Raw genomic sequence first — 25126 nt, forward strand, 5'->3', positions numbered from 1 at the left:
TAGCCAGATAGGGGGAAAGGCAAAAGAGACAACTCCCCTGCCTCTAGACAAAAAATGGGCATCTAGGAGACGCTGAGGGGAAGCCCTGCCCTTGCCATCACAGAGAATGGCCTGCTGCAATGAAGACCAGCAACAATCTGAGCAAAGAACTCAAAGGTGCTTTCCTGTCTACTGGCCCAGGGTGAGTGCCTAGGACCTAGGGGGTGGCCCTGCTGGGGACCCTTGCTGCTTTTTTTCCTGGCTTTAAAAAAGGTCATTAATCATGCCCATAGTCCAAATGAGACAATCAACCAGGGAGTCTGGAAGAGTTAAAATCCATATAAGACCAGGGATGTGTGCGTGTGGGCGGGCGGGCAGGCAGGCAGGCAGGCAGGCAGGCAGGCAAGCTGACATCCACACCATCCCTCTGTATATTAATCCTTGCCCAGCTCCTCAGGAACAGGAAGGAAACTAGCTGGTGATTTCTTCCCCTGACTTGTTTATGTAGAGTGTATCTCCTAACAGAAGCCTGGGTAGCAGTGTCTGGCAGGTAGCAGCAGTCTGCCATAAAGGCATACCAATATCCCATTATCAGAATGACAAGGGTTCTTAAGCCCTCTGCCTCAACTGCCTGCAGCACGGATATGTGACTTACATGGGATGTAGTACACTAACTAACTTGACTAGACAGAGGATTTTCAACAAGCACGGGTGGAATTAACCCTCAGGTCAGAATAACATATTTCCAATGTCAGAATGTTCCCTCAAAGCCCTTCCCTCCCAGTAACATTCACCCTCCCACCCCACACCAGGTGTCCATCATTCTGATGTATATTTTCTTGAACTTTATAAAAACGGAGCCATCCATAACATAATCTGTGTCCGGCTTCTGCTCCACATTAGGTCTATTAGAACTGTCCTGGGTATGCCAGCCGCACTCCATTCTTATGACTGTGTGTATGTATGTTATATATCATGTCATCTGATTGAGACAAGATTCATCATTCCCATTTACAGTAATTGGCAATGGGTAAGATTCTGGAGGCTTTACAACCAGGAAGCTAATTTGAAATGAGTCTTTTCTGATACTCCACCTTGGGTTTGCTTTAGATAATCTTAGATTCTGCTGTGGTTATCAATGAAGTCTTGACTGTGACCATACCCCCTCTTATTTTACATCAGAGTGTCAGCTCAGCATGCACAGATCCCTGAGTTCAAAGGTTAGCAAAGTTCGAGGAGGTAGGCTGTGGTCCTGCTTCTTAGTGGATCATGTTTTGCCAAAGTTCAGAGGAGAAAGATAGTAGCCAGGCCGGGACATACATGGCTATCTGCTTCCTCTGCCACCTGTGGCAAAACCTCCTAGTCCTCACCTAATGGTGTAAGTGGGCCAAAACCTTAGTTGAGCCTTTCCATAGGCCAGCCCTTAAGGTGCTGCCTCAACACTGCGGCAAGGGGACAGAAGACTAGAAATAACTTAATTACTGTGCTTAATCACTTATGCAAGATTTTGAAGGGGAAACGGGTGAATTTAATAAAAGTGAGGCATTTAAAATAATTGTACATTATGCCTAGGAAGCGCAAGGCCCTGGGTTCGGTCCCCAGCTCGGGGGGGGGGGGGGGGGGGGGGGCAACGGATGGGACGGGACCAGACTCCCTTTTCCATTATCATGGATGGCTGGGTGGTTACAGGGTATTGAATGACAATTAGAGATGGAAGGAGGAAAACCAGTGTACTTAGCAGCAGCAGCAGCTGGATCACCTGGGGGAGAGAAAAGGATCTAACTGGAAGACTAACCCTGATTTGAATTTCAAGCACTCACTGGCGGATAAACTTTGAAGATAAAGCTCCCAAACCCATTTCATCTGACAAACATCTTAGTCTATTAGAAGCGGTGTCCTGGGCTGGGGATTTAGCTCAGTGGTAGAGCGCTTACCTAGGAAGCGCAAGGCCCTGGGTTCGGTCCCCAGCTCCGAAAAAAAAAGAACTAAAAAAAAAAAGAAAAGAAGCGGTGTCCTGGGCACAGGAGAAACCACCTCCACCAAAAGGCAAAGCAATATATGTCAGCAACACTTCCTTGCCTGAGATGGATAGATAAGCACACAACAGAAGGAAAAACACTCAAATTGCACTTTGAGGCAGACCAAGCCTTTTTCCCACAGTAAATTCTTTGTATATGCACATCAAAAACAGATCTAACAATCCACTGGGGAAAAGCAGGGGCAGTTGCCAGCCTGGACAGAACTGGTGGGAGGGCAGATCGTTAAGTAAGGTCTTCCTTGTGACCATACAGTTGCTTACCCTGGCATTGTGAAGGGTGGGGGCAGGGATGAGAGCCAAGAAAGAGTCACTTGCTAGCGGGTGCTCTGGGTGTTTTTCCTAAGTCCACTGCCTCGTCCTGCCTCAGCAAATAGCAGCCTACTTCCCACTGTTGAGCTGTCACATCTGTCCTTCCAAGAGACACAGACGGCCTAGATGTGAGTATTTCCCCTTGTATGCAAAGTTCTATCCCGAGTTAAGCAAATCCTGTGCTATACAGAGGCCAGTGGAATGGGTATCCTATGCTACAGGAGGGACAGGGCTTGCATATATCTTTAAAAGCAGACCGAGCCACCACGAGGCTGCTGGTGTTAGGAACAGTCTCTCAAAGACAGTGCAAGAAGGAGGAGAGAACGCCGGCCGAGGACTGAGGAGACTGAGGAGACTGATGAGGAGTCTGCTCTCTGGTTAGGTAAGTCTCCTAACCTAGGGGCTGATTCTTCATTGTCACTCATTGTCACATTCTAACTCTTCCACCCCACAGAACCGGAGCTCTTGGTAGGAAAAGATCACTCAATAGATTGAAAATGTTCTGCAAAGTATCTGGGATAATATTAACGATAACTATAAAATCGCACCACCACCACCACCAGAGCATCCTATTTAATTTCCTCTCAGGGCGAGCTTTTCTTCCTTCCTATCTGTGAAGATACAACTACATCCACCCGGCCCCTCCCCTTGGGCACTGGAAAACTAACCGTGTAAGGGAACAGAAGCTCAGAAATCACCCAGTGAGTTAAATTAGTACACGATTTTATTTACATGGGTTTGGCTTTATTTTTCACAACACACACACACACACACACACACACCCCTGAATATATGTGCACCTAAAAAGGATACCAGAGCTCTAAAACCTAAGCATTATTCTGAGACAACGTGTTAGGATAAGAGACTCTGGATGCAACACAATGTGTGTCATTCAGCTTGGTTTCAGTCTGCAAAAGAAGAAGGTGTTATTTAGCAAAAAGAGGGAAGAGACACTTGGTCTTAGAGAATCTCTGGGTGGTTTTGTAGAATTATTTTGCTAGAGACCGGCTAACAGGACTTCTCTTCTTGTTGTTTCTCCCCAGGGGTAGACATGGTCTGCAGGGAACTTTAGCAGAGTTGCCATGGAAGCAGAACACAGAAAGTTCCATGCTGACTAAGTGAACCTTCAATATCTTACAGATAAGGAAGGCGTGGCCAAGGAGAGGGCTTTGCTCAAGATGGTGGAGAAGGATGGGTGTTTGCCTGGCTTTGCACAATCCCCGGCCTTTTCCGTCTCTGAGGGCCTCATTTCCTTAGGCCAGCAGGAGCTCAGCCTACTGTGATCTTAGGCTCCTCTACTGGCAGACTGACCTATCAGGAGGGGAGGGGCCACCAGGGAAGTTCAGCCTAGAAACTAAAGGCCAAAGGCTGAAAGGCCCATCTGTTGCAGTTAATTCACCCAAATGTGTTAACAGGCCGGAGACAGCACAAAGCAGCAGTTACAACCTGTGCCCCTTCCCAATGATGGCCGTTTTTATCACCTGCAGCTGCAGTCATTTGAGGCAGCCTGCTGTGTACTGCCTCTCCCAGATTCCCGTCCACTTCCTCTGAGGTGCCTGCTATATGGAAACTGCCCGCCAGCTCCCAGGCCAGGTGGGCATCACCAGGACTTTTAAATTCAGGTTTGTACAGGAGGTCCTGTGGAATCACCTTCTCATCCTTCGAATGTGCTGGTGGCGGGAAGCAGCAGCTGACTTGCTGCAGGGCTCCCGACTAAGGAGGCCTACACCTTGAATGCCCTATATCTCACTCTGAAGAGTAACATAAGAACAGAGACAGCCTGCTTCACACAATCAAAAGTGTAACCTGCTTCCCAGGTCACCAGAACCACACTCTAAGTTATGCTAGGAGCCAAGAGTGCTCCATGAAGGAGGTCCTGGGTCTGCCTCAGCGGCTCTCTCTGTGCTCCACATAGCGTGGGCTCCTAGAGCTCACTTCCACGCTCTAAAGCAGGAGCTGGGAGGGGAGCTTGAGACACTACCTGACAAAAGCCAATCCCCAACCATGGAATATGATTTCCATGGAGGCCATTTTTATTTATTTATTTTATTTATTTATTTTTTTCTTGCACAGAAAACTTTCTACTTACTCTTTTCCACGAAAAGACAGTGTGGCTCTTTCTAGAGGGCAGTTTGTCCCCACAGGCCTACACCTGGCTTCTAGAGACATTTTTGGTTATCATGACTGAGCACTGCTATGGCATTCACTGGGAAGAGGCCATCCTACTGCTAATGTTCTACAGTGTGCAAGTGTACTTCTATAAAAAAGGATAATCCAGTCCCTAACGTCGACAGCTGCTAAGGCCAAGAAAATCTGCCTTAGACTAACTAACAAGCTCGAGATTCAGTAAAGTTTCCTCTCTTGGGACAGCCCCAGGACAGCCGTGCCACTGCCCTAAGTACAGTTCTGTTATGGAAAGGAAGATCTACAGCAGTCCAGGCAGCTGAGCCAGCGACAGGGCAAGAGAGTCAAGAGAACCAACAGGATGCAGACAGCAGACACCCTGAGCACTGACCAGCCTGGCTCAGAGATAGAGGTGTGACAAAGTGACTGTCCTCCAGGAAACATAGAGGAGGACACAGCCACCCATCCTCACTCATCACTAGGCTGATCTAGCTTACGTTTTCTTTTTAAGATTCTTCTGGGAAGAGAGAAAAACAATAAAGTAGAAAAATAAAGCAGGGGCCCCACCACTGATTAAAACCTGTACTGCTATGGCAGCCCCTCTGAGACGGGATCAGCGCCTGGCTTTGCACCAGCTGGGCAGGAGGAGCTTGTAAATAATTAAAAGGCAATTGGAAGGCGAGACCAAAGTATTAAGTGGATTTCTCTCTCTTAGGGCATAGAGTCTCCCTGCTGCCAGTCACATTATCTTCCAGGGCTGTATTTTTGTTTTTCACTCACACACCAGCTCCAGATAACTGCTGGAGGAGTAAACTAATTAGGGCTGCTTATACTGCTCTGCTAGGCTGGGAGACAGAGGAACAAAGCCTCCAATCTTTCTGTTGCCTTTTAAAGAAAACCAGAGTGATACTCACTGTCATGAAGGCATAAGGCTTTTGAAAAAAGGAGGAGGAAAAGGGGAGAAGGGGTGGAGAGTCAGGGGTGGGGAGAAGAGGAAAGAAAGCGGGAGAATAAGAGAAAGAGAGAGAGGGAGCAAGCAAACAGGAGAGGTAGCTCAGCCAACAAAAACAACAACAGCAGCACCAACAGCAGCAGCAACAGCACCAACAGCAGCAGCAACAGCACCAACAGCAGCAGCAACAGCAGCAGCAACAGCAGCAGCAACAGCACCAACAGCAACAGCACCAACAGCAGCAGCAACAGCACCAACAGCAGCAGCACCAACAACAGCAACAGCACCAACAGCAGCAGCAACAGCACCAACAGCAGCAACAGCACCAACAGCAACAACAGCAGCAGCACCAACAGCAGCAGCAGCAACAGCAACAACAACAGCAACAGCAACAACAGCAACAGCACCAACAGCAGCAGCAGCAACAGCAGCAGCAACAGCACCAACAGCAGCAGCAGCAACACCCTTCCCAGATCTTAAGTTACTGACAGACCTCAAGGGATGATCAGGTATTAGCAGGGTACTAGGGAAGGGGTCTGGTGGGACCCAGTGGCTCCAGTGGCTCTACCCCGAGGGTGATGAAGGTGGAGCTACATAAACTGCTATGGGTCTCCTCATTGAGTGACTGAAGTTCCCGCCATGCTTCCTGAGGCCTGACCTAGCTGGTGAACCCATTGCTATGACAGGATAAAGCCAGGAAACTGAGTCATTGGGCTCAAGACTCAGTCACGACGTGGAGCCAGCTGTAGGGGTAGGGTGGAGGATAAGCAGGACAAAGAACTGAGAAGTGGATTATGAATGGGTGTCTACATACTGGGCAGTAAACCTGCAGGAATATTTCAACTATGTCAAAGACATCCAATAGATAACGCTGGCCATGCCTCTTCATGGAACATTTCACGTTCTCCAGAATAACCTGAGGGGTTCCCTATGTTTCTACTTACCTTTCTCTGTCCACATGGGACTACCTACACCAACAGTACATGCCACATGCTGATTTAAATGAAATTTGAGGCAGCTATAAGGCTACAATAAAAACATTTGGATTTGAAATGTCTCCAGAGATCAGTTAATTAGAAAACAGACAAAAATAAGGCAGAACTAAATCCATCTTTTGCTAAGGACCTCTCTGCTTCCTTCAATCTGGTTGCCAATTATTTCAGTAACTCTTGGACAAGGAAGATGGGTTAACAGTGACATAGCAGTCACCACACGTACCTCTCTTCTGCATGAAGATGAAGAGGTCATCCAGAAATTCTTTCCTTTCAGGATCGCCGTCCAGTTCATACAGCTGCAGGCCGGACCCCAAGAGAAAACACAATGAAACATCCCATCCCGCTCTGGGTGCCATCCCAAGTGCCTACAGGTATCTGAGTCACGTGGTGTGTGGGAAGACAGCCCACCGCAGGGCTGCTTCCATCTAAAGCTCAAGACATTACAGACCTTGGCGAAATCTCGAGAGATCTCTCTTCCCCGGCCTCCATCAGCATCGTCACTCCAGGCCAAAGCACCATTCTGAAGGAGACAAACACAGACAGCATTGTCAGGGAGGGAGTGGAAGGCGAGACCTTCATTCAGGGGACAGCACAACCCTCAGCACACCCACTCACCTGCTGCCCACTAGAAAGGCCTAGTCAAGACGCTCCACTACCCTCCAGCTTTGCTTTTGAGGATAGTTCCAAAATATGGTGTGTGGCTGGGCCTGTGGTGGGTTTTAAAGGATCTTCTCCCTTTCTTGGCAAGGATGGATATTATTCATGCTTGCTAATGCTGAGAAGGACCCAAAGCCCAGGGTCCCGAGAACCCCCAGCTCAGCTGACTTTCTAAGACACTACCGTCTGAGACACATTCACTGAGCAGTGGGTGCTCAGCTCAGTTCCCTGCACTGCACTGAGAGTGGTCAAAGTGCAAAGGGAAAAGAGCCACAAGCTGTAGTGTCCCCAAGCCTGCTGAGGAGAATGCCTGACTATGCCTGAGGTGCAGAGTAGGCCCAAAGGCTAATTTTCATTAGGGAATTAAGAAAACAATGGATACAAGCGAAACACCCAAGCTTTGGTTAGATCAGAGTAATGCCACTCAGCTGGGTGGGAGGGAGGGATGAGCCTTATTCACATCCCTTACTCAGCCAGGTAGCTTGCTCCTCCTCTGTAGGAGACCTACCCCGCCCCCAGCTGCATTGACAATTCCAGAAGCAGTCCCTCTCTGCTGCTACTTCAGAATTTCAGTCTTTTGGAATTTTGTCCTCTTCATCAGAAAGGAATGTCTGTAGATAGAATCAATTGTACTTATCTTCTCTGTACCTCAGCATAATAGCACACTGCCTGCCACATAATCATCTTGCTATTAGAACTAAAAATCTCTTCAACGAATACACAAGCGCATTTACCACAGAGATGGCCCAGCTTCCTCTGTGCCAGGGGCAGGTGTGAATGAAATCTCCCAGGGTCCTCCTCCGCTCACCCTGTCCTAGTGGAGGCAACTCTATCTTGAGCCTGTGACACACGCTCCCTTGTGCTCTCTCCCAGACCACAGGTACACACAGGCATGACACTCGGCTAGCAGGAGTATGGAAGTGCTTGAGGAAGGCATGGGGATCAGGAGTGGGGCCTTCCTGGGAGACTTTCCTTTGGATTGCACAGGGATCTTGTTCTAAAACCATGAAATGATGGTCTGGGCGAGTGAGTGCCTGGAGGGAGAGGCATCACTCAGCTCTATTTTGAGGTCACACTCTGCTTTCCCTTCTCAGATGCAGACCCACTTCTTCCTCACAGCAGCAACAGCAGAGAATGAGGGAAGTCTGACAGAGAAGAGACCCGATGTCAGTTGAAATGAAACAGGCTACACCAAATTGTTTTCCTGCTTATCTAGTCAACGATGTGTGTAAGGAAGTGCTTGGTCAGGGATTGCACACACCAGGCCCAGAGGGAGACACTGTTACCAGTGTCCTTCCAAGCCAATAACCAAGCAGAAGCGTTGTGGGGTTTTGTTTTTTCTTTTCTGTTGTTAAATTCAACCCCACACTGTAATTATAGTCACCAGAAATCTAGTGTCATCTGGTGGCAACCAGCACAATGAATAATCAAGATGAATTATGTCTGTCAGGTCAGCAAAACCAGACAGTTACATCTGAACCCCTTTCAAAGGGTTTCAGTAGGTTGCCCTAATGCCCAATGATTTTGTTTAGCCAGTAATTCCTGCTGGAAAGTCAATTATCCTGGGAGCTCCCATTGGCTGAAAGACATTTAATGGGGGATCACTGTGCTTCTGTTATGTCAGCTGTTTACTGTGGCAGCTCAATTTCCAACTCTGCAGCTAGAGATCTGAGGCTGATGCTCACAGGAGAATTCTTTATCAGTCCCCAAGATGAGAACTCTGGGTTTTTGCTAATTTTACAGTAACTTGCAGGCATTCCGAAGGCCCAGGCACTGTGTCACGCTCAGTTGGAGGGAAAGGACCTAATCCACAACCTTGAATGAGTGGGGCTTTCAGCAGTGGGGGAGGGGTGTGAGAACAAGCATGCCAGTGTGGCCACCTTAGGGCTATGTGTGAAAATAAACACCCAAGTGCCAGCAGAGCCCCACAGACAGCAAAGAGAAGCACTGGGGATGAGGTGGGGGGAGGGAAAGGGTGGGAGAGAGCTGGTATCCACCATGTCTCCACCACTTTCTCCAGCTCTACCCCAATTGCAAGGAATTCTAAGCATTGGCTACAGCCATTAAGTAGGAAACAGCTTAGAATGTGCTGGGTCCAGAGAAGAGTCAGCTATGGGGGATGGGGTGGAGGGTGTGGAGGAGAAGGAAGAATTGTGAACAACGCCACAAAGTGCACACCAATGTTTGCTACAGTGTCAGGGTTTTAGCCAGAAACATCTCAAACCCAGGGACCACAGAGCACTGTCACATGACAGAAATGAGACACTGAACTTTATTATTATTATTATTTTTTAAATGCAAGGCAAAAAAGGTTGTATGGATGTATGTGAGTCTTCCTTCTCTGGTTCCAAGGCAAGGATATCCCTTTATTGGGGGGGGGGGTGTTCAAGACAGGGTTTCTTTGGGTAAATCTGTCTTGGAACTTGCTCTGGAGACTAGGCTGGCCTCAAACTCAAGAGGTCTGTCTACCTCTGTCTCCCAAGTGCTGGGATTAACAGAGTGTGCCACACTGCCCAGCAACAGTCAAGTTCGTAGTTTAGAATATTACATTTGGTTGGAGCCTATGCAGAACTCTCTCATATTATTTTATCTTGAGGCACTTAAACTTTACTCAGCTTTACAGGCTTTTTTTTTTTTTTTTTTTTTTTAAGCTATAGTGAGACTAATCCTGCATCCTGCCCGCCCACATCACAGTCCAACAGGGATGACAGTTTCTTCATGAAGGCTGCTAGTTTCCCTTCTAGGCCATCACCTCGTGCTCATGTCAAATCTTAAGCATCGTTAGGGTATCCCTGGCTCCCAGTGCAATGGCACTGATAGCCGTTGAGAGACATGGTCAGTTTCCCTGGGACCCACTGTCTGTCATCCCTTCTGCCTGCAATGAAAGGGTTGACTGCAGTTCTTCTGTTTACAATTCCGAATGGATGCCATAAATGAATGCTATAAATAGCTTTCTTGTGCAATTCAAGTTTTCTTGACCTACCACCAGGATGTGGACATGACTAAAAAGTTTTCGGCATGCTTGTTCTCACACTCCTTGACAGACTGCAACAGTGGGAAAAAATATGGAGAAGTAGAGGCAGACAGAAAATGTGTAAAACACTTGCCAAGAAACATCTCAACCTCTGTGATCACGAGGGGTTTGTAAGGAGAAGAGTCACTGCCTCCAGGAACAGGCTTTGAAGCCACTGGCACAGGCAGCAGTATTAAAGAGCCCAGAACTGGGGCCAAGGGGAAATAAGGGTGGATGTCAACAGTAGCCAATGGTTACTTATTGCCATTTACAGCCTCTAAGGCCTCCTCTTACTTCAGAAATCCCTTTTAACATCTTTGATCTCACCTGGAGCTCACAGGAAACTGACAGTTTGTCTCCAAATACCCACCGAAGACTAGTTTTAGCTGCCATAGCCAAACATTCAACTCATTTCCCCAGGGGAACCAAACTATTTTGCCTTTAAACGCCTTGAAAAAGGTAGTGAAAGAAGACTGGGAGGAGAGAAAGGGGCAGGAAGCTAGCTTAGCATCGCCGTGCGCTCTGTAGTATCTGTAGATGACTTTTCCTCCTTAATCCTACATATGGTAACGGTTTGAGTTGGAGAAAACATGGGTCAAAGAACTGAAAAGCCTCGTGTAGGTCTCACAGCTCCTAACTGGGTTTGCCTGGCTCGCTTGGTGCTGACCTGATACCTCCCCCTGGGATGCAAAGAACACATACTGTGCTCTGCACAGGGGAATTAAGTATGTCAAGGAGAGAAAGGAGCAGAGAGAAAAGTCAGTCTACAGAATGGCTAAACCGTAGTCTGATCCTGAGTCTTCTCGCTGGCTTCATCTGGCCAAATGAAAATGGGCCTCTCTTGCCCTAGGAATTATCAAGGCACACCAAAAGGGGAAACCTTTACCTCTACCTCCCAAACAGCCCGTCTATTATAGGGTAACCCTCTTTCCCACAGGGAGAAAGGAGATCAGAGGGAGGGAAATGGAGGGAGAGGAGATTACACTTCTTAAGGGACCAGAGGAATGTGACACTTAATACTGTGACATGTACATATAAAGGTTTCAAAATAAAACAAGTCAGTTTTAAATGACTGCCATTCAAAATTAAAACACCGAACCTCTAATTTCTCAGTCCTAACAGATCAACAAAGCAGGGGAAAGTGAACATCATTCCTTGAAAATCTAAAAGGTTGACTGTGGAAGAAGGCCAGGCTCTAAGTTCTAGCCGGCAATCTGGCAGCAGCTGGGCAGAACTGGCCGGGAGGATGAAGGCCTTCCTCTAACAGATCTGCCCAGCAGTGGAAAGAGCCTTCTTAGGCAGCAAGCAGATGCCTGGTTCCAGATGACTATCTATCCGGAACCTCATGGTTTGGAATCCCACACAAGGTGGGGTTAGACCATGTGGCCTTTACTTTTTCTCTTGAGAAGCAAAAATGTGCTGATAAATTCAATCAGTCCAGATTTCCTTGAGAACCCAGGTAAGGCAGGCTGATGAGGAAAAGCTCTCTAAACAAAAGTGGTCCCCACCAGGAGGGTTACCAAGGAACCAGAAAACAAGACGGCATCCATACATATATAGCAAGTCATCTATGAGTACTTGGGAGTTAGAGGGTTGAAGCTCAGAGCTGGAGGTTAGAGTAGCCTCGAGGATTTATAGTTCAAATGAGCACAGGGGAGGGGATAAACAAGGCACGTCTTGGCAGGAGGATGTGAGGATGTCAAGTCTAATGTTTAAAGTGGAAACAGGCTGTGAAATGCCTTGGATACCAGGGGGAAATTTAAACTGAACTGTGAACAGTGGGGAGGCAACCGACAATTTCTGAAATGAAAAGAGGATGAAGTCAGTATTCTGAGTAACTTTAACAAACTACTTTTGTTGGAGAAATACTTTATATAGATGGACGTACAGACACCTAAGGGACCCAGGCTGTGGGTGTCTTTCACTTTGCAGCTTTTCTACCTGTTCTAGTCACTCATACATGAACGCTGATCTCCTAGGATACACTAGACTTTCTAAGAGGTTCTGAGGGGAAAAAAGCCAAAAGACAGATCAAAGCCTCCAAGTGAAGCATAGTAGAAGGAGATAAACAACTTTAAATAATATTTGTGCTAAGGATATAGTTCATGGTAGTGCTCACTCCTGTTCAATTCCCAACACTGTGGGAGGAAACAAAACAAAGTAAATTCCATTTATGTCTGAGTTTTTTAAAAGATTGATTTTTAATTTTACTTTATGTGTATGGGTATTTTGCCTATATGTATATCTGTGTACCACACGTATGCCTGGTGTCCCCGGAGGTCACAAAGGATTGTCATATACCCTAGAACTGGTTGTTCGCTACTATGTGGGTGCTGGGAATCAAACTCTGGTCTATGGAAGAACAGCCAATGTTATTAACTGCCAAGGCCATGGCTCTAGCCCCTGTCTATGGTGTTCTTAAAAGCATTATTTTTTTTTCTACATTAGCTTTTTTTCTTTTTTTGAAACAGGGTCTTACCAGTTACAGCCTGGCCTGGAATGTGCTCTGTAGACCAGGCTGGCCTGGAATTCATAAAACATGTCTGCCTCTGACTCTGCCTCCAAAGTGCTGGGATTAAAGGCATGCACCACCTCACCCAGCCCTGCTTTAACTTTTAAGTTATTTTAAAATAATTTTAATATTACGTGTATGTGTGTATGTACCATGTGTGGGCAGGAGCCCTAGGAGCTGAGAAGTGGGCAGCAGATCCCTGGAACTGGAGTTACAGGTGGCACTAAGCCATGTGGGTGCTGGGAAGCAGTGTTCTTAACCACTGACCCATCTCACTAGTCCTGACATTAACTTCTGACCTACTGTATACTCCCTGTCCCTCCCCCTCGTGATGCAGACCAGTACTTAGAAAGCACTGAAAGGACAGAGTAGCCCACCATAGAAGCAACTCCTTTACAGCAGCTAGTCCTTCAGGAAAAGAACAGTCTGACTCTTCATCTCTATCGAATGTCTTTTTAGTGTCTGTATACATAGCAATGGGTGGTGGCTAAGCCAACTGGGATCCTGGGTTGGGTGAGGGCTGGGCAGCAGAACCAGGGGAGATGACTCTCCTGAAGTAAAACCAGCTCAGAGAATCAGTCCGATTGGGCTGCAGGAATGAGAGAGGATGATTAAATTCTTAAGGGAGAGAAGTATGCTCCTGTGCAAACAGAGGGAAGCCAGGCAGGGGATCAAGCAGGAAGCCTTTGAGCACTAATGAAAACAGACCACTGTCTAGAGGATGGGGTGACAATACCAGTCCCACAGCTAGGAAGAAAGCCAGGTTAGAGAAGCAGAAGCCAGAGGCTTTATTATTGCCAAGTGGGGGGAAAAGGTCTAATATTAGCACATGCCTCCAGACCCAAGAAGGCTTGGCTTTTGTTTTCCCTTGGATTGGGGGATGGCAGGAATAACCCCAGCAGACCACGCCTCTAAGACCTCAGGAGCCAGCCCTGCATTCCTCAGAGCCCTACCTCCCTGGAGCCCGGAGCCTGACTTTAAAGCAGTTAAGTATCTAGGCTATTTTAGGATTACTCCTTGACCACCTGGAATATCTTATTAAAACACAGCTCAGATGTCCAAAGCAATTTTAGTTCCCATTCCTCACTTCTCCTCAAGGCAAAAATTAACCCTTTCCCTAGGGTTAAGCACAGGGGTGAAGCTAACTCTTCACTTAGGGTCTCTACATTCTGACACCTATAAGAAATGTCAGAAAGAAAGAAAGAAAGAAAGAAAGAAAGAAAGAAAGAAAGAAAGAAAGAAAGAAAGAAAGAAAGAAAGAAAGGAAGGAAGGAAGGAAGGAAGGAAGAAAGAAAGGAAGAAAGATAGATAAAAGAAAGAAAAGAGAAAAACTGTCCTTAAATACCTTTGTGCAAACATGATTCTTGCATTTTGAGCATTCTCTGAAACAACAGAGTGGTAGTGCACTCCCCTGCCCACAACCTGGTAGGTATGGGCCCCAAAGGCAAGGATCTGGGCAAATTCCTAGGAACTGACCCTCGATGTAGTCATCAGCAAAATCACCAGGCTTCAAAGATGCTGATCTCAAACTCTTGGGTGACAATTGTTCTGAAATATTGTCCTATCTGAAGTATGGAGGCTGAGTATGGCTGTTTCGTTTTTTCCATTATAAGCAACACATAACTACTTTTGCCCAGATCCATGGCTCGGTATTCTATGTGCCATATATGTGACCACTTTCCTGGTGACCTGGCTGGTGGTGTGATGTTTAAAATCTATCCTAGATCTTAGCTTGAAGGGAAGAAAACCACTCCGGATCTCATCCCATTTTAACTGACTGCCGGAGAAGGCAAGGGGCAGCATTACAGGGGACTCCTGAAGGGAGAGGGGAGCCCCAGGAAGTAAAACAGATACTGTTAGAAGTACACTGATAAGATCAGGATTACTGCTCTTAACTAAAGCACTCCAGCCCCGGGAGCACTGGAATTATAACTATCAGATGCTCACCTTCCACTGGAGGTAACTTCAGCAGGAACCAGAAAGAGCTTGCCCACCTCCTGAGCAACAGAGATCATTCAAACTCAGTGGCTTGGAAAGAGAGCCAAGTGACACTTTTTCTGATTAAGCAGCAGAAAGGGGGCAGGGTGAGGAAAAGAGGGGACATGATCCTACATTCCCATCTAGGCACAAAATCACACCACACAATCAAGACCACCGGCCAGAAATGTGTTCCTATGAAACAAGGAGGAACAGGAAAATACAAAGTTGGTGATGAGAGGACCCAATGCCAGGCAGGGCTGGCAGGAGAAAGCCTAGCTCCTCTCTGTAGAACCCAGTCCTTCCCAACCTCCCAGCTGCTTCCGGTGCTTCCAACAAACCTGGGGCTTGGAGCTTACTCAGAGCTGCAGAGCCTGTGAGGACAACTAGAACGTAAGGAGGGAAATGCCAAAGAGTTAGGAGACTGGTCAGCCACAGCTCTGCGTGTCTCAGGAAACACAATTTAAATGTCCAGGAAGCAAACATTTAAGAAAACAACCTATCATGCATCAGCTTATAAGTGTTTTTAAAAAACTACTCTTGTTTGTTGCTTGTTTGGTCTGGGTTCTTGTGTAGCCGAATGGGCTAGAACTTTCGACTTTCCTGTTTCAAGCTCCCAAATGCGGGGACGGCACACATGAGCTGCCAGGTCCAGGTTAATGTTCACTTTACTATTTACTTCTGTGTGTGTCTCTACAGATATGTGGGTACCGTGCAGGTACTCACAGAGGGAGACAGATCCACAAGCTGGAGTTAAGGGGCTGTGAGCCACCCAACATGGGGCACAGTACTTACAAGAGCAGCAAGCGCTCTTAACCACTGAGCTGTCTGTCTCTCCAGCCCCTCGTGTTTACTTTTTAGACTCTAAGTTTATACTCTGAATTCATCTACAGTTGTTTTCATAAGTGCCTATTCATCAGCACTTTTGTACTTTTCACTCTGATGTAAGTAACAATAGAAACATGAGTAAAGGGTGAAATGTAGCTTCGTGATTAAGAAGCTTGTCTAGCATGTTCCAGAACTAGGTTTAATAACCTTCAGTACTTTAAAGGAAACAAACAAGAAACCACGAGTAAACGCAGCCTTATGAACATTCATGAGAGACAGCCACAGTACTGAGAAAAATGCAAGCTGAAGCACAACACACAGGGCTCCTGCTTTTGTTAAAAATACAGGGGCTGGGGATTTAGCTCAGTGGTAGAGCGCTTACCTAGGAAGCGCAAGGCCCGGGGTTCGGTCCCCAGCTCCAAAAAAAAGAACCAAAAAAAAAAAAAAAATACAAATGCATGATTTTTAAAAATCTGAAAAGGTATAGACTTACCGAGAAACCACCCCAAAGTCCTGCTGACTTTTACTTTATGCATTTTAAACTATATGTCATTTTCACTTCTCAAATATTTTGAAATACATTTGACAGACATGATGAATTAAATTTGTAATCCCAGTACTTGGGAGGCAGAGGCAGAATGATTCTAAGTTTGAAGCCAGCGAAGGCTAGGGTGATATCATTTCTCAAAATTTTAAAAATTATATTTTATTTTATTGAGACAGAGTCTCACTGTGCAACCCTAGCTGACCTAGAGCTTGCTATGTAGACCAGCGTAGCCTTGAACTCACAGAGATCCACCTGCCTCGGACTCCCAAGTACTGAATTAAAAGTGTGTATCACCATTAATTAAATTTTACAAATGACACATTAGCATTTATTTAAATAATAAAAAACTTTGCAGACTATTAGGTAATAAAAGAACACAAAATGGTATATAAAATAAGACAATAAACCTATAGTAGCCATTTTCCCTTAAAATACAAAAGAAATACCACAAATGTTTATACGTATAGCTAAATTGTACAACTGTAGTTAATTGTTATCTTTTCTTTATAAATTTGTATGTTTTCCATATTTCCTAAATGAGCCCAAATGACTCCTACAATTGGAGTGAAAAAAATAGAAGTTGATTGATTATTGAGACAGGGTCTTAAGCAATCTTGGCCGTGGATAGGAGCCAAGGTTGACACTGAACCCTATGCTCTCTATGCTCTATGAATTTAAGACACCACATACACAGTCTATGTGGTGCTGGGGACTGAACACAAAACTTTGTGAGTCCTAGACAAGTGCTCTATTGTGCTCCAGACCATAAAGTTAGTTTTAAAGTAATGAAACCTTGAGTGACTCTACCTCTTCCCTGTTCTGTCTGCAATGAAGCAGAAGGGGGCACAGGGCTGTAAGTAGACTTGCAGGGTTCACTGCCCAGCCTCGTCCTGGTGAGACCACATAGAGGTTACTTTCCTCTTTCCTTATCTGTCATTAAAACAGAACAAAAGGGATGTTGGGAGGTACTGTCAATGAACTAGAGCCGGTCATTGTCAGAGGACAAAAGTCCTAGCTATTAAAAACACAGAAAGAAAGAAACCACTAGCAAGGAAAGGACAGTCTGATTTGGAAAAACTACTGACTTCCGCCAATTCTCAACAAAACCTTTAGAAATCCTAGTCTGCACCTCCTACGCAGAGCTAAGCATAGACTCAAGGAATGAAGAGAAAGAGGGGCAAGTGAGGGCTGAAGAGCCAGCTTGCCTACCGAGCATGTACCAGAACCCAGGTTCAATCTCCAGTACTACAAAAGAAACAAACAGGAAACCACGCATAAACACAGCCTCATGAGCGTTCACAAGAGACAGCCACAGTACTGAGAAAAAAGCCAGTTGAAGAACAACACACAGGGCTCCTGTTTTTGTTAGAAATACAAACAAAATATGCGATTTTTAAAAATCTGGAAAGGTACAGACTTACCGAGATACCACCCCAAAGTGACTTCTACCTCACACATTTTAGACTGTTTCAGTGTTACTTCTCACAAGGGTCCGGCTCAGCTTTAACACTTGCCCCTATTCCTATTGCTGCCCAACTAGTTCTTAAACTTAGGGTTCTTTTTGTTTTGGTTTGGTTTTTGGTTTTTTGTTAAAGATTTATTTAATGCATATGAGTACACCACCACTGTCTTCAGACACACCAGAAGAGGGCATCATATCCCATTACAGATGATTGTGAGCCACCACTGTGGTTGCCGGGAATTGAACTCAGGTCCTCTGGAAGAGCAGTGAGTGCTCTTAACCACTGAGTCATCTCTTCAGCCCCTTAAACTTAGTTTTAATTATTACTTTTCAATGCATTTATTGGGGGGGGGGGCTGTGAGTCTTGTCTCCTTCTACTACATGGGTCCTAGGGAGCCAGACCTTGGTCACCAGGCAACTAGCACCTCTGCCTGCTGGGCATCTTCCCATTCCCAAGCTTGTTTGCTTGCTCGCTCCTTCCTTCCTTCCCTCCTTCCTCAGACAGGATCTCACCAGGTAGCCTCAGTTGGTTGGAACTCACTATTTGGAACAGACTAGTCTTGAACATATAGAGATCTGCCTGCCTCTGCCTTTTGAGTGTTGGGATTCAAAGCATGTGCTACCATGCTGGGATTTGGGGGTAGGGAGAAAAGGGCAGCTACAGTTCTTAACGGGGGGGGGGGGGGGTAAGGATTGGGAATTTAATCATTTTCCCCAACCCTAGACTTCAAGTTGCAGGTCTCAGGTATGTCAAGAAACAGAAGTGAGATAACTACATAAAACTGCTCACCAGGTCAGAGGCAGCACAGAACTTTCCCGTCATCCCAGAGCAACCACTGTAAGTCAGGCTCTTACTAGGCACAAATGTACACTTCCAAGCTGCTAAGCAGGAGCCAGCAGAGGTGAAAACAAAACACCCTTAAGTAGACTGTCTTTTGCAAATAAATCCCTACAAAATGAGCTTACAAATAAGACAGAGCAAAGCAGCACAGGAGGAAATGAACAATTACACAAGTGAGGACAGGACAAAGGAAAAACAGGCACTCAAATTCAAAAGCATCTATCAAAAGAATGGCCAAATATAGATACTTCAAAAAACTCTGAGGAAAGTCTTCCTGCTTCTTCTGTATGCTTGAAACTTCCATAACAAAAAGTTTTAACAAGTCCTATGATTCAAGTTTGAAAAATTAAAGGTATCTTATTTTAAAATTCTTCCTTTCTTTTTTCTTTTCTTTCTTTTTTTTTTTTTTTTTTTGGAGTTGGGGACCGAACCCAGGGCCTTGCGCTTGCTAGACAAGCACTCTACCACTGAGCCAAATCCCCAACCCCACTTTCTTTTAAATTTAGGTGTGTGTCACCCATATACAGGTGGTAGGTGTGTACATAAGCATGTATGTCATGTGCGTGTCTGTGTGCATATATACACATACATACATACATACATACATACATACATACATACATACATACATATATGTGCTTCTTGGAAGCCAGAAGAGGGTGTCAGATCCTGAGAAGTAGAAGTTATGTGCACTTATGAACTGTCTAAAAATTGAACTCAGGTCCTCTAGAAGATCAGTAGGTGCTCTTAACCACTGAGCCATCTCTCCAGTCCTTTTAAGTGCTGGGATCAAAGGACTGAGCCACACTGCCCAGCCAATGATTTATTTTATGTGCATTGGTGTTTTGCCTACATGTGTGTCTATGTGAGAGTATCAGATTCTCTGGAACTAGAGTTAAAGACCATTGTAAGCTGCTATGTGTGTGCTGCGAACTGAGCCTGGGTCCTCTGGGAGAGCAGCCAGTGCTCTTAACTGCTGAGCCATCTCTCCAGCCCCCAAATTAAAGGCTTTTAATATATATAAAAGGAATACAAATAATTGTTAAAACAAGCAAATTTCTAAATGTCAAAAAATTATAAATACACCGATTAATTTTAAAAAGTGGAGTAAAAAAGGCCGAAGAGAGAATTTGAAATTAGAAAACTGAACATGAGAAAGTGAAGGCTGTAAAAGGTACCAGACTGAACAATAAGATGCAAATATTCCTGGCTAAACCCTTCACCAAGAACCGGGCTTGTGGTGTACACATTTAATCCCAGCGCAGGAAGCAGAGGCGTGCAAACCTTGGAATCAGAGGCCGGCTTGGTCTATAAAGCTGAGCTCCAGAACAGCTAGAGCTCTGGAAACAGACCTTGTCTTAAAAACAAAAAATCATATAAAGAATTTCAAGCGCTTGCTTTGAAAGCATGGGAACTGGAGTTTGGTCCCCAGAACCCACATACAAATGCCAGGTGTGGTGGCACATGCTATGTTCCCAACATTGGGGAGGTAGGGACAGAAAAATTCCTGGGGTTTACTGGCCAGTGTTCCAGTGAATCTCATACTCAAACATACGCACACGCACACACCTGAACACACACATACTTAAAAAAAAAATGGCCAAGGGGTAAATTAGTGGAAAGAGGGGAAATGACCACGAGTTAGCTGAAGGCACAGAACAGAGTCTGGGTGAAATAGGTAAAAGAGCGCAAATCTAGAATACTATGGCCAAGCACAAAACAGTAGAGTCAAATCTTAAAAACCAAGATTTACAAAGATAAGCAGTCAGACTCGTTAACACACTCTTCAACAAGAAAAACAGAGTTAAGGAAGAGAAAGCAATGGTCAGGGCGAGGACCCAGGATCTAAGAGTTCAGGACAAAGTCTAAAAAGGCAAAAGAAACAAACGAAGAAATGTTTCATGCCCGCCAGAGCTGAATTTATCACAAACTTACAATCTTAGTAAAGAGGTAAAGAAAAGTAAAGCTAGAGAGCAGAGACCATGTAGAGGTGAGGAAAAAAAAATACACCAATTCACTTGGCCACTTGGTGAGTGTGAGGAGCTGACTGCCCAGGGGATGCCAGGAAATGAACTGGGACTCAAGTATAAAGCACAAGAGACTCCAATGGAACAGGAGCGTCATCAGAAGTTAGGAGCAGAACTGCTTAGATGCTATGGTTTGATAAAAGGATAAAGGGTACAAATTACAATCTAGAAGTAACCAGTAAAAACGTCCGAGGCTCAGCGGGTATAAGTGCTTGCTGTCCAGCCTGACAACCTCAGTTACATGGTGGAAAGGGAGAGATGAATCCTACAAGTTGACCTCGGACTTCCATATGCACAGCACGGCATGTACTTGTACACACACTCTAAATAAATATAATTTTTAAAATACCTGTCATCTCAGCTACTTGGGCGGCTAAGGCAAGAGCATGACTCAAGCCTGGGAGGTGGAGGCCAATCTAGGCAACAGAGGGAGACCCACAGCTCAAAAAACAGACAAGCAAACAGAGTAATCCATAACAGAACGGAAATAGGAAGTATAGTTTCTAAAACCACGTAAGAGATACAGAATGAATAAAGGCAACAATAAAATAAATGAAGACAGGATTGGAGAAAAACAAAAGAGGAGCATGCTTAAATTAAATCAAAACAAGAGAGTGGAAACAGATCCATGTGTGAGACTTGGGCTGTAGCTCAGTGGTACAGCACTTGCCTGGCATGCATGAACTGTAAAAGAAACGAGAAATCTACTTGTATCTATCTCAATAGCCAAATACTAACAAAAAAACCCAGCTAATTTTGTTTTCGAATATTTTAATTAAGTCCTAGAACCTAATCATACAAAAAACTCAGAATACTTAAGTACTCAAAATAACAAATGCAATCCAACAGACACAGGTAACACGACATCTATCAAGTAGAGAATACACATTGTTTTCAAGGGCATTCGTAGAAACTAATCATACATAAGATTAAGACAGAGAACATTCTTCTAGACACTCAAAAGCATTCTAGTTTTCAAGGGCCAGAGATGTAACTCAATTGGGGAAGCACTCCTAGTTTGGGTTCAATTACCAGCGCCACAAACACTGGGCACAGGGAGGCTGCCTGTGGTCTCCATGCTCAGCAAGTCCAGGCAGGAGGGTCAAAGGTTCCAAATGATACTCGGTTACATGGCAAGTTGCAGGCTAGCTTGTGACATGCGAGACCCTGTCACAACCAGCCAACCAATCACACTAGCTCTCCAACCTCAATCTGATTAAGCTATGGATTAATATTCCAAAAGATAAAACTCTCAGATATGGAAATAAAAACCACTTTATACAATCTCAGTTGAAGAAGCAATTACAACTGAAATTATAATATGTAATAATTTCCAGCAAGAGCTGAAATATAGTTCAGCCTGGTCAATCAATCAATAACTAATAATGAAAATTTGCAGAATATAACAAAAATAAGATAGATTCACCAAAACTATTTATTGCCTAAGATGTATTTGCTGACAATGTAAGTAAGATCAGCAGGTCATACCTATCAACTTCATGAAAAAGGGCTGGTCAGCAGCTGGCAGAGAAGGAGGGATGAAACAGTGGAACACACGGGATTTCTAGGGCAGCAGAGTTGCTCTGTATTGTGGGGGATACATGTCATTGTTAAACCCACAGAATGTACAATAGGAATGCATCCCAAAGGCAGGCAAGATAGCTCAGAGTAAACGTGGTCACCGCCAAGCCTAATGACTGGGTTTGATACAGTGAGAGCTCTCCACTAAGTGATCCCCTCTGACCTTCACTTACTTACCATGGGATGCACATATTCAGAACACCCCACCCCTGCACATAAAGTTATGTCATAAAATCTATTTTGTAATAATTTCTTTAAAAAGAACTCACCCTAATGTAAACTATAGACTCAGTGATGATAATCTGTCAGTGTAGTTTCCTTGTTTATAATAAACGTACTCTCTGATTCAAGACAGTGATGAAGGCCAAGAAGGAGGGATTATCACGGGACCTTTGGCTTAATTTTGCTATAATAACTCTTTGAATAAATGGTCTATTTCAAAACAAATGTGTAGCTGGCAGGATGGCCTCTGAACCTGATGACCTCACTAGTATTTAAAACACACACAATGGAAGGTAAGAACCAATTCCCACAGGTTGCCCTATGGTCTCTCCATGTGCCCACTCCCCCGACACAGAAAATAATCTAATAATAGTTTTTAAAATAGGTTTAGAGCAATTGAGGCTAACATCGCCACCATGCACAAAATGAAATCAGTGACATAAAAGCAGAGTACATTAAACCAAAGTAGAAGTAGCAGAACATCGAGTGCCTGCTCCTGGGATACAAAGGAAGTGAGCTCCTGAGCTCTTGGAGCCGACCTGCTGGTGCAGTGGTTCTCAGCCTGTGGGTCTTGAACTGGAAGTCAAAGGACCCTTTCACAGGGGTCTCATATCAGATATCCTGCATATCAGATATTTACATTGCGACTCATAACAATAGCAAAATTATAGTTATGAAGAAGCAACAAAATAATTTTATGGTTAGGGGTTAACCACAATATGAGGAACTAACTATATTAAAGGGTCACAGCATTAGGAAGGTGGGAACCATTATTCTAGTCAAAGAACTAGACATCAACCATAACGTTCAATGGCAGGATAGAGAGAGAACCTGATCCTGCACTGAGGGTGAGGACATGACCATGTCTGAGTAAATGACAGTCATGGAGACCTGGGGAGACAAAGAGCCTGGGCAGGGCTGCTCAATCAGGATGATCCGCACGAGCAAAGGTCACAGTGTTCAGAGTGACAAGACAAGGGATTACTACGGTCAAGGCTAGAGATGGTGAGCGGGCCTTAGATCATGCAGATTCTAAATTCTATAATTAGGACACCCGGCATATGTGCAGGGGATTAAAGCAGCGACACACCCTGCCTTGGATCTTAGACGATCACTACTGGCTGTGGAGAGTGGATTAAAGTGGGTGAGCAGACTTGGTGAGGCTGGACAAGTGGCAGGAGTCAGATATTCAGATGATAAGACTGATGGGCTTTGGTAGTGGGCTAGAAACAAGGAGTGACAGAAGGCAGGTATGAAATAACCCAGCTCTAAGTGCCTGGCAAGGACATTCCTCAGAGAAGAAAAGTCAAAGAGAAAATGACTACTGGGGAGAGAATCAACTAAGAGTTCAGGTTTACCAGAACGTGGAGTGGATGCAGGAGGATCCAGAGTTCAAGAGCAGCTTCAGCTATAGAGCAAGCTAGTGAACAGCCTGGGTTCCTCCACACTCGAGTCCTGTTCCTTAAAAAATTGCTTTTAGTTGTTTTCCATGTATTAAATTTGAGTAGTCAGTCTATCTGTCTGTCTGTCTGTCTGTCTGTCTATCTATCTATCTATCTATCTATCTATCTATCTATCTATCTATCTATCTATCTATCTATCTATCTTGGTATTTCGAGACAGGGTTTCTCTGTAAAGCCCTGGCTGTCCTGAAACTTACTCTATACATCATGTCAAACTCGAACTCAGAGATCCTCCTGCCTCTGCCTCCCAAGTGCTGGGATTAAAGATGTATAACACTACCACCGGTTGTGAATGGTATATGAATGGAAATGTTAAGCAGGCAGTTGGGATTATACACACTGATCTCAGACTAGAAACACAGATTCGAGTAACATGTATTGGAAATCCAAATAAAAGAGCCTCCCGAGGTTGACATAAGAGAAGGCAGCTTAGCGCAAGGCCCTGGGTTCGGTCCCCAGCTCCGAAAAAAAAGAACCAAAAAAAAAAAAAAAAAGAGAAGGCAGCTTGGAGTGAGACCTGGAGAACTGAACTAGGTGAAAAGAAAGATTACAGGGATAAAGGAAAAATAAGGGGGTTGGGGATTTAGCTCAGTGGTAGAGTGCTTGCCTAGCAAGCACAAGGCCCTAGGTTCGGTCCCCAGCTCCAAAAAAAAAAAAAAAAAAAAAAAAAAGAAAAAAAAAAAAGAAAAATAAGCAGGAAGAACAGAATATTCCAAGAAGGGAATGGTTACTCCTATCCCGCCCTCTTCTCAAATATCAAATGAGGTCAGGGAAGCCCAGACTAGGTAACATGGAGGCCATTAGAAAATTTAGCAAAGGGGTTGGGGATTTAGCTCAGTGGTAGAGCGCTTGCCTAGGAAGCGCAAGGCCCTGGGTTCGGTCCCCAGCTCCAAAAAAAAGAACCCCCCCCCCAAAAAAAAAAGAAAAAAAGAAAATTTAGCAAGCGTTTGAGTACAATGGCAAGGGTGACAAAATGAAAAGTAAGATGTCCAAGTCCTCTGAGAAACCATTAATGGGGACATGCACAGTCCAGAGCTTCTTTAAAAAGCAAACTCATGTTTTCTTAACAATCACGTGATATGTGGATTTGAAGGCTACCGTATTTTTTTTAAGTTTGAGAGATGTTTAATTGCAGAGAACGATTCAGAAGAGAGGAGTCTAAAGAGTCAGAAAACAGAGGGCTTCATGGAAGGAGCAAGCCCCTAAAATCTAGGAGAAAGTGGGACCTGAAACACATGCAGAGGGATTAGTCTTTGAGGGATAAGAACCAAAGTCAGCAACCACTTATGTAACACTCACAGATCCCTACGCTAACATGAAAAGCACCGCAACGTACCATGGTTTATGTTTCCATAGCCTGAGAGGTCTCTAGAATACTTGTGCTTGGCCATGGCTCTAGAGAACCTCAGGGAATTGTCCTCAAGTATCGACTAGGATTTACTGAGCATCTTATCTACGAAGGCAGTAAGGACTGAAAATTAGAGCCTTCAGTATCTAGGAATTAGTGACAATTCAACCTCACTTTGAACATTATGTGCATTTTGCAAAGATCTTTCACATTTCTATTTTTCTTCCGCCTTATAGCTAGCATCTATAAAC

At 44.9% G+C, this 25126-nt stretch overlaps 1 protein-coding gene across 5 annotated transcripts in view; it reads right to left on the minus strand.

Annotated features, from left to right (window-relative positions):
* Arid3b (AT-rich interaction domain 3B) overlaps positions 1-25126 on the minus strand; it is a 47624-nt gene that overhangs the window by 13317 nt on the left and 9181 nt on the right. For all 5 annotated transcript variants that reach the window (XM_006243171.3, XM_039081878.2, XM_039081877.2 and 2 more), the window contains 2 exons: positions 6846-6917; positions 6621-6693 (listed from right to left, as the gene is read on the minus strand). In XM_006243171.3, coding sequence (XP_006243233.1) covers positions 6621-6693; positions 6846-6917 — 145 coding nt within the window. The remainder of the gene's footprint in view (positions 1-6620; positions 6694-6845; positions 6918-25126) is intronic.

The sequence above is a fragment of the Rattus norvegicus genome, chromosome 8 (assembly GCF_036323735.1).
Source record: "Rattus norvegicus strain BN/NHsdMcwi chromosome 8, GRCr8, whole genome shotgun sequence".
Classification (NCBI taxonomy): Eukaryota; Metazoa; Chordata; class Mammalia; order Rodentia; family Muridae; genus Rattus; species Rattus norvegicus.